The 9676-nt window shown below is 46.3% G+C and overlaps 1 protein-coding gene across 1 annotated transcript in view; it reads left to right on the top strand.

The window, feature by feature from the left end:
• The window catches only part of LOC105507649, a 34249-nt gene that overhangs the window by 14968 nt on the left and 9605 nt on the right, over positions 1-9676 (top strand). Inside the window, exon 2 of the mRNA XM_011936236.1 lies at positions 9393-9515. Within this exon, the coding sequence (XP_011791626.1) occupies positions 9393-9515 (123 nt within the window). The remainder of the gene's footprint in view (positions 1-9392; positions 9516-9676) is intronic.

The raw sequence follows: 9676 nt of genomic DNA, 5'->3' as shown, positions 1-9676 counted from the left end.
CAGCCTCCTGAGTAGCTAGGACCACAGGCTCATCCCACCACACCTCAGTCTCCCAAAGTGCTGGGATTATAGGCATTAGCCACCATGCCTGGCTAACTTTTTGTATTTTTAGTAAAGAAGGGATTTCACCATGTTAGCCAGGATGGTCTCGATCTCCTGACCTCGTGATCCACCGCCTTGGCCTCCCAAAGTGCTGGGATTACAGGCGTGAGCCATTGCACCCGGCCTGTCTCTGGTTCTTCTGCCATTCTCTCTTGAGCCCACACCAACCCAGGCTCTTGCCATCACACCATTAAAACTGCTTCAGGCTGGGTGCAGTGGCCCAGGCCTGTAATCCCAGTATTTTGGGAGGCCGAGGCAGGAGAATCACTTGAGTTAGGAGTTTTAGACCAGCCTGGGTAACAGAGTGAGACCTCATCTCTACTAAAAATCAAAAAAATTAGCTGGGGATGGTGGCACACAACTTTAGTCCCAGTTATTAGGGATGCTGAGGAGATAAGATTGCTTGAACCCAGGAGATTGAGGATGCATTGAGCTATAATCATGCCACTGCACTCCAACCTGAGCAACAGAATGAGACTCCCTCTCTCTCTAAAAAACAAAACAAAACAACACCCTGCTGTATCCATTTACCAATGACTCACATATTCCTAAGTTAAATGGTAAACTCTTAGTTCTCACGTTATTTAACATATGGGCAGAAAAGTGCAACAGAGCTCAGATGGTTCTGAATCCTCATGCTGCTGAGGTTGCTTGAAATACATGGTTAGCTGGGAAGGGTTTGAGCTTACGGACCACCGTGGGGAACATGCCTCATATTTTCTATTACCTCAGAACTGGTTTGGGAAATTCACGTGGGGCAGGGAGATTATGGGTAAAATACAGCATTCTCTTCATCTCCTAGCAAGCCCACATCTACCTTGCTTACCCTGGTCTTTCTCATCCCAAATTCTATGTCCATCAATTCAGGGAACCCACAGTTCCTGAATCTCTACTCACCCTTTTCCACAAGCTAAACAATCTTGAAAGACTCTCATTTGTCTCCAGAATGGTTCCTGGTCCCAGTTTCTTTCTGGTTGATTTCACCTTGTTAATACATTCACTCAAACTGCTTGACACCTTTCTGTCCATCTGGTTTTAGCACTTCAACCACTCTGTGGTTCGAATCAGCCACATTCCTTGCCTGGTCCCTTAGCTAGGCCTTTAACAGCAACTATAAAAATGAACCTATTAATATTCACACTTTTCATTCTTAACACTCTTACTATCATGATATTTTTAAGTCATTCACAATTCTTCCTTGAAGAACGATAGGCTTTTTTTTCCCTCCTAGTAGGTGTGAGTGTATTAACATTCAACTGAAAAGGGCCCACTCAAGCTTTCCTTATTATAGTCATAATGAAAACTCACAGAGGTGAGTCAACACGTGTAATCAAACATTCTGCCAGTTCCTGCCTCCTTCCTACCTTTTCCTCCTGATAAAGAATCAAAATAGAAAGACCAAAGAGGAAAATGGGTGTGGGGAACATACTTTGGTCTATCCTTGACTTCAGAAACTCAGTTTAAGCCAGGTGCAGTGGCTCATACCTGTAATCCCAGCATTTTGGGAGGCTGAGGCAAAAGGATCGCTTGAGCCCAGGGGTTTGAGACCAGCCTGGGCAACACACTGGGACCTTGTCTCTACAAAAAATTAGCCAGGTGTGTTAGCACATGCCTGTAGTCCCAGGTACTTGGGAGGCTGAGGTGGGAGGATCACTTGAACCCAGGAGGTTGAGGCTGCAGTGAGCCATGATTGCACCAGTGCATTCCAGCCTAGTGACAGAGTGAGGCTGACTCAAAAACAAAAAGCAACTCAGTTTATCAAGGATCCAAAGATGTTCAAATTCAGGAGGCTAACTCACACTAAGCAAATTCACAGTGCCTCAGTTTCCTCACCTATAAATGGAGACGATAATATCTGCCTTATAGACTTAGTGTGGAGAGGCCGGGTGCAGTGACTCATACCTGTAATCCTAACACTTTGGGAGGCCGAGACAGGCAGATCACCTGGGGTCAGGAGTTCAAGACCAGCCTGGCCAACATGGTGAAACCTCATTCCTACTAAAAATACAAAAATTAGCTGCATGTGTTAGTGGGTGCCTGTAATCCCAGCTACTTGGGAGGCCAAGGCACGAGAATCTCTCGAACCTGGGAGGTGGAGGTTGCAGTGAGCTGCACTCTAGCCTGAGGCAACAGACTCTGCCTCAAAAAAAGAAAGATTTATTATGGACATTAAATAAAATAATGTATCTAACGTACCTAAGAACTAGCACATAAAACTTTACAATAGATGATGGAGGAAAAGTTATAAATCATATGTAAGTTTACTGTTTACATATAGAACATACACCTTTCCTGTGACTAGAATATCTTTGTCCACTACTCAAGACATACTTGCCAGGATAGGATACCTGGAAAACAATATTTTTAACCATAAGATTCCTTGAGGTACAAAAGACGCTGGCTGGCTTCAAAGGATATTTCATCTAGGCCCTGAGAGAGGCTGGTCAACTCACTGCCCACAGAACAGCACCCCTGACCAGTGACCAGAACTCTTATGTCTACCAGCTGGGAGATTCCTGTCCCTCCCAGGCTCACTCTTCCTCTTTCTAATACTGGTTGCTCCTGCAGATTCAGCCCAGCTTCCAGGGTTTGTTCACCTTTTACTCTGGGCTCTTGGGTGCTCAAGGTTTCCCTTTCGTCCTGCCCAGGGAAGCACAATCCTATATCAGTCCTTTCCTTTGCTGAATCTCTCTCAACACCAGCTTTGAACCCTGCTCTCCTATTTATTCTTTTTTTTTTTTGGACAGAGTTTTGCTATTGTTGCCCAGACTGGAGTGCAGTGGGGCGATCTCGGCTCACTGCAACCTCTGCCTCCCGGATTCAAGCAATTCTCCTGCCTCAGCCTCCTGACTAGCTGGGATTACAGGCACATGTGACCACACCCAGCTAATCTTTTGTATTTTAGTAGAGACAGGGTTTCATCATGTTGGCCAGGCTAGTCTCGAACTGCCAACCTCAGGTGATCCACCTGCCTTGGCCTCTCAAAGTGCAGGGATTACAGGCGTGAGCCGCTGTGCCCAGCCATCCTATTTATTCTTAGCTTCATACTTGACCCTCCTCTTAGTCCAGGAGGGCCTTGTTCTCTTTTCTAGAAAAATTCCCTCTAATCTGGCCCTTCTTTGAGACAACTCCCTTGCCTTGTTATATGAAAATCTTGTGTCAGCCTAGCTCTCACCATAACACAAGTCCAGGCACCCAGAACACTGTTCATTGACCAGAGTCACAGAGAAAATCTCTGGTAGGGAAAGATTATTCTTTCCCTGTTCTTGTCTGGAGACAATTGAGACAAATGACCTCTCCTTGCCAGACTCTCCAGTGACTGCCCTCTAGCCACAGACACACTGACCTTCAAGCTGTGCACATCCAAAGGGCCTCACTCCAGCTTACTCCACTGCTGCCCTTATCATTCCCCTTCCCTGAGGAATTCACTAATGAGTCCTCAGAGTTGCTTTCATTTCCAATTCCAAATGAATTTCTTTAAAGAAAGGCTCAACCTCGAGTCTTTGGTAAAAGCTGAACTCGTCTTACTTACGTTCTCATTTCCTGGATTCTGTTAGAGGAAGCCTGGCTGGAATGTCCTCTGCTCAATCTCCTAGTCTCCCTGCCTCACTGAGCTGCCTCTTTGGTGAACCACCTGTTAGGAGACAGCTGGAGATCCCATTCTTAGACTGCACAGCAGAGGGCACTGTTGTTCTGGCTTTTCCTTTCTTCTCGCTCTCTTTTTTTTTTTTGGAGACAGTCTCACTCTGTCACCCAGGGTGGAGTGCAGTGGCGCAATCTCAGCTCACTGCAACCTCTGCCCCCCAGGTTCAAGCGACTCTCCTGCCTCAGCCTCCAGAGTAGCTGGAACTACAGGCGTGTGCTACAACGCTTGGCTAATTTTTGTATTTTTAGTAGAGACAGAGTTTTGCCATGTTGGCCAGACTGGTCTCGAACTCCTGACCTCAAGTGATCCACCCGCTTCAGCCTCCCAAAGTGCTGGGATTAGAGGCATGAGCCACTGTCCCCGGCCCATTCTGGCTTTTCAAACAGGAGTATAAGTGGCACAATTCAGCCAAGAATGAATTGGCCAGAGCCTCTGAGCCCCTCTGCCTTTCCAAATGGATAAACCTTCTGAAGTTAGAGAAATGTACCTTGGGGCACAGTGTGATGGCTCATGCCTGTAACCTAAGCAATTTGTGAGGCCAAGGCGGGAAGATTATTTGAGCCTAGGAGTTCTAGACTGGCTTGGGCAACATAGCAAGACCCCTTCTTTACAAAAAAAAATTTTGTTTTTAATTAGCCAGGCATGGTGGCACATGCCTGTAGTCTCAACTACTCAGGAGGCTGAGGCAGGAGGATCACCTGAGCCCAGGAGTTCCAGGCTGCAGTGAGCTATGATTGTGTCACTGAACTCTAGCCTGGGCAACAGAGCGAGATCCTGTCTCAATAAAAACACAACTCCATCCCCTATCCACATGAAACTAGAAAGGGAAGGTACTCGTATTCATAGCTACACTCTAAGCTTAAGGAGTGGGCCCACCTCTAAGCTGGGTGAGTGTGTCTGTATCACAGCAGACAGGCCACTTTTTCCACAAGGGTTTAGCCTTTCCGCAGTGGTCTTCCCCACTGGGACTGATTTAATCCACTGGTAGTTACCCATGAAGTTCCAGGCCTCTGCTCCCCTATTCTGGCCATAGGAAATGATATTGCACATTTTAGTAGAGCTGAGGGAGGCAGGGTTCTGCCTGTGGATCAAGGAAATGATACCATGTCACCCACCTAACTCAAGGCTGCTCCAGGTGAGAGGACACCCTTGACAGGACCCCCACTGAGCTGTACACAGGGGAGCCTATCAAAGGCTGGTTCGAACAGTCTGTGTTTCCCCTTAGTCCTTTGTGTTTCCTGGGAAGCCTGATGATATTGCAATGGTGGTTAAGAACATGGGCTCTGGAGTCAAACTACTTGGGTTAAATTCATGTCCCTATCATATGCTAGTTACGTAACTTGGGAAAATTACTAAACTCTTCTGCCCTTGTTTCCTCTTTGGGAAATAATAATGGCACCTACATTATAGAGTTGTGCCAAGCACATTCACTAGCTATTTTTATTGTTATTATCTCTAGAAAATTCCGTGTACTCCACTTTACATCAGCAATCTGCAACCAGCGCTAAGTCCTGCTATTGTCTCATGCCCCATCTACTTCCCATGTTCAGAATTCTGAACAAGTGCACTACTTCAAGGAAGATATTTTTGGACATGGAGCCAAAGGAACTGCTTCCATATGGAAAACATGCCTTGAGAATTGGTCTGCTTTCCTGGGCTCATGCTTCTGTCCACTTCCTCCCAAAGCACTGACAATTTATTTGTACCAGGGAAGATGATAAGTGCAAATTAGCCTTCCAAACACACTTCAGCCCATTTCAGTACATCTTAATGTTCCATCCACCTTTAAGAGACTAATGCCTAACATTTGATTTGACCTCCTAGACAGGAGTTATGAGTCATTTTTTCTGTTTGTTTTTTTTGTTTTGTTTTTTGTTTTTTGAGACACGGTCTTGCTCTGTCACCCAGGCTGGAGTGCAGTGGCACAATCATAGCCCACTGCACCCTCAACCTCCTGAACTTCAGCGATCTTCCCACCTCAGCCTCCTGAGTAGCTAGGACCACAGGCTCATCCCACCACACCTCAGTCTCCCAAAGTGCTGGGATTATAGGCATTAGCCACCATGCCTGGCTACAAATACCCTAATCTAGAAGGTAGATTTCTGGGAGGCACAAAGGTAGACTCATTCTAAAAATTGTTCAACCTGAAAACATTGTGGCCAATCAGCCCCAGTTGCAACAAACAGAGGCAATGGGCACAGTAGTGAATAACTAAGATTGTGTGACCACCCCGAGTCACAGGGAAGCTTGTAATACTGAGAAATCTGCACCATTAATTTGGAGGGATGGAAGATCCACTCAAGTACTTTTACATCACCCTAGATGTCCTTCGTAGTCTATTCAAAGCATTAAAGGTGGTTTTATGGCAACCTCCAATTTGTGGCCCAGTTCTAGAAGCTATTTAGGGTACTTCATATCTACTTAGCAGCAAAGACCATGCAGAGCATGGCATTAACTGGATGGAGGAAGGACCATTCGGTAGGTGATATTCTGTTGTATCACCTACCGACAGAATAATTGATTCATCTACCTTACCACATTGGAGTTTGGTTATAAAGAGCTCATTGCATCCCTTCACCCAGAACATGCCCCTTCCCAGTAGCTGTGGCATGATTCTTTCCAAGCCCTGCCCCCTTCACCCCAGGTACCTTCCAAACCTTGGCAGCTTGGGAAAGTTATGGGTTACCAAGAATATCTCCCAGCTTGCCAAAAATGGATGCAAGGTATATGCCAATTGGTGCTTGATTCCAAAGGAAGGCATCCAGGTGAGTGATACTGTCCAGCACACCTCCAAGCACACACTGACCATTCATATGGGAAGCCGGGACCCTGCTGCTTGGACACGTTGAGATGATAGAGAACATCATCTGCCTGTACGCTTGGCAATCAGCCTGAGGCCTCAGAAACAGACAGAGTTCCTAACTGTCACCTGAGCTCAGACCAATAATTATTCTCAGTCTAGCTCTCACTGGCCACTAGGAATATGCTTGTTCTTTCTCCTCAGTCTATTTCTATTTGTCCAAGGACATCCTGCCACCCTTACCTTGCCCAAATTCAAATACCAAGCTCAATAATATTGCTTCCAGGAAATGGCCTCATTGCTATAACCTGTAATGAAGTACAAATCAGCCCTGTGGTTCAGTCCAGGCTTCCAGAACTCTATATGCTAACCAAGGTTTCAGTACTGTTGCTTCTCCAAGTCCTCAACTGTACAGGGAGGGGATTCAAACTGTTCCCCACTCTAGTGGTACCATTATTTCAGATAGCGAATGTTAAAGGAGATTTAACTGGAGGGCTAACAAGAGAGATGAGGAACAGAGATGATGAATGAGTGAGGCTGAGCCAGGAAGAAAAGAAAAAAGCAGGAGCTGGGGAGGAACTCCAGAACAGAAGGGGCATCACCACCCTCCACCAGAGATTAGTCAGCAATCCTCGACAATTTCCAAAGAGAATGGTAAACTGATCCAGTTCCTGACAGGCATCCATAATCACAAAACATAAAAATTTGAGGAATGGGATGACTTCTGCTCCAGGAATACAGAATGGAGTCACTGAAAATGTCAGATGCAGAGGTGGATTTTTTTTCTTTTCCTTTTTTTTTTGAGATGGAGTTTCACTCTTGTCTCCCAGGCTGGAGTGTAGTGGCATCATCTTGGCTCACTGGAACCTCCACCTCCCGGATTCAAGCGATTGTTTTCCCTTAGCCACCGGGGTAGCTGGGACTACAGGCGTACACCACTACTCCCAGCAAATTTTTGTATTTTTCATAGAGGCGGGGTTTCACCATGTTGCCCAGGCTGGTCTCAAACTCCTGATCTCAGGTGATCCACCCGCTGTGGCCTCCCAAAGAGCTGAGATTACAGGCATGAGCCACTGTGCCCAGCCGAGAGCTGGATTTTACTCTGCATTTGAGACTGGCTGGAGGAGATAGGGAAAGGGGCCTAGCGCCTTTTTGGCTTGCGTGACAGAATGGATGGAACAGCCAAGAGAGAGAAATCTTGAAGCCACCCTAAACAGCTCTCATTCTCTCACTCCCTCACCAAGTCTTGCTCTTCTGCATCTTAAATTTTTCTCAAACTCATCCTCCCTTGTTCAGGAGTCTGAGATGCAAGCCAAATCTAGCCTATTTAAGCAGAATATGAATGGATTTTTAAAAATTTTGGCTGGGCACAGTGGTTCACGCCTGTAATCCCAGCACTTTGGGAGGTGGAGGCAGATGGATCATGAGGTCCGGAGTTCGAGACCAGCCTGGCCAATATGGTGAACTCCCGTCTCTACTAAAAATACAAAAATTAGCCAGGTGTGGTGGCAAGCGCCTGTAGTCCCAGTTACTTGGGAGGCTGAGGCAGGAGAAGTAATTGAACCCAGGAGGCAGAGGTTGCAGTGAGCCAAGATCGGGCCACTGCACTCCAGCCTGGGTGACAGAGTGAGACTCCGTCTAAAAAAAAGAAAAACTATATGTATGTGGGGCTGGATGCAGTGGCTCATACCTGTAGTCCCAGAACTTTGGGACGCTAAGGAGGGAAGATCTCTTGAGCCCAGGAGTTCATGGCTTCAATGAGCTACAATTACACCACTGTACTCCAGCCTGCACGGCAGAGGGAGACCCTCTTAAAATACATAAATAAATAAAAAGAGAAAGAAAATAAGAAAATATTGGGAAGCCCATAAAAACTGCAGTAGAAATGGAAAACTACACATGGTGGACGGTAATCAGAAACAATGCTCAGAATCATGCTATAGACCTGGTCTGGCACAGACACCACTGCATTCAATGCTGTGGTGGGCACTACTAGCACCAAGGATGCTGGGTCCTGAATACTGCTGCTGGAAACAGGATGCAGCTTCGTTGCTGTCACCTCCTGTCACTAGCAGATAACTTTATATGGCCACTGCTTCCTTGCAACCTTTGATTCAAAATCTGAAGCAGATGTGTTTGATTGGCCTAGCCAAAATTCTTTGTCCATATCCTTGCTGAAAGAGAGGTTGAGTAAGGAAGAACTCGTCTATTCAGCCTCTATTGTGAGATATAGGTTTTGCTTCATAGGGAGTGATTCCCAAACATAACGAAAGCTAGGTAGCCACTACACTGTACTACCTTACCAGCTCCATCTCCTGTCCTTCTCCTCTTTACCCAGCACTCCAGGCTCCAAACCAAATAGCCCTCTGATGCCTCTCTAATGCTTCTAAACACTTGCCATTCTGCTGTCTGAAATGCACTTCCTGATTATACTGTAACCCACCTCCTTCTTTTCCTCCAAGACTTAGCTCAAACATAACTTCCACTATTAGACCATTTGAAGTTCTGCAAATATGCCAATCCCAGGAAAGGAATGTCTACCCAGATAAGGGCCTTTTTCACTTGCACTAACCGTAAGTATGTGTCCAATATCCTGATTCCAGAAGTTGGGTGCTTAAAACCCAGGAGTCAGGCAGGAGCAAGAGAGTGGTAAGGGAGGTCTTGTGATCACTGCATTCTCCCTCCCTCCCCTCTGTCACAGCCATGGTGATTGGATTCCTGAGAACTGGATGTGAATGGCTAGGAGAGATGCCTGCCATGCACCTGGTTAGCATGGAGACCAGGGAATCAGAGAATCAAATAGCCATTTGCCAAGTACTCAGAACAAGTCTACTCTCATTTCAGACCAGAAGGAATCAGAGCCTACTAGGCTTCCCCCCATTATCTCAAAAGATGGGAATTATTCCGTGCACCAGAATAGCCACACAAGATACCACGAAGCTGTCCGGAAGGTGTTGTTGAAGACATGTAAGTACCTTGGGGTGGGCATCATGCTAGGATAAAAAAAAAAGATATGTCTGAGTTCCTAAAGAATGGCTGGGATGAGGCCGGGTTTGGTGGCTCATGTCGGTAATCCTAGCACTTTGGGAGGCCAAGGCGGGCAGATCACAAGGTCAGGAGTTCAAGAC

Source organism: Colobus angolensis, unplaced genomic scaffold, assembly GCF_000951035.1.
Source record: "Colobus angolensis palliatus isolate OR3802 unplaced genomic scaffold, Cang.pa_1.0 Scaffold151, whole genome shotgun sequence".
Taxonomy (NCBI): domain Eukaryota; kingdom Metazoa; phylum Chordata; class Mammalia; order Primates; family Cercopithecidae; genus Colobus; species Colobus angolensis.
Note: the sequence above shows the minus strand (reverse complement) of the source record. Positions and strands in the feature narration are given on the sequence as shown.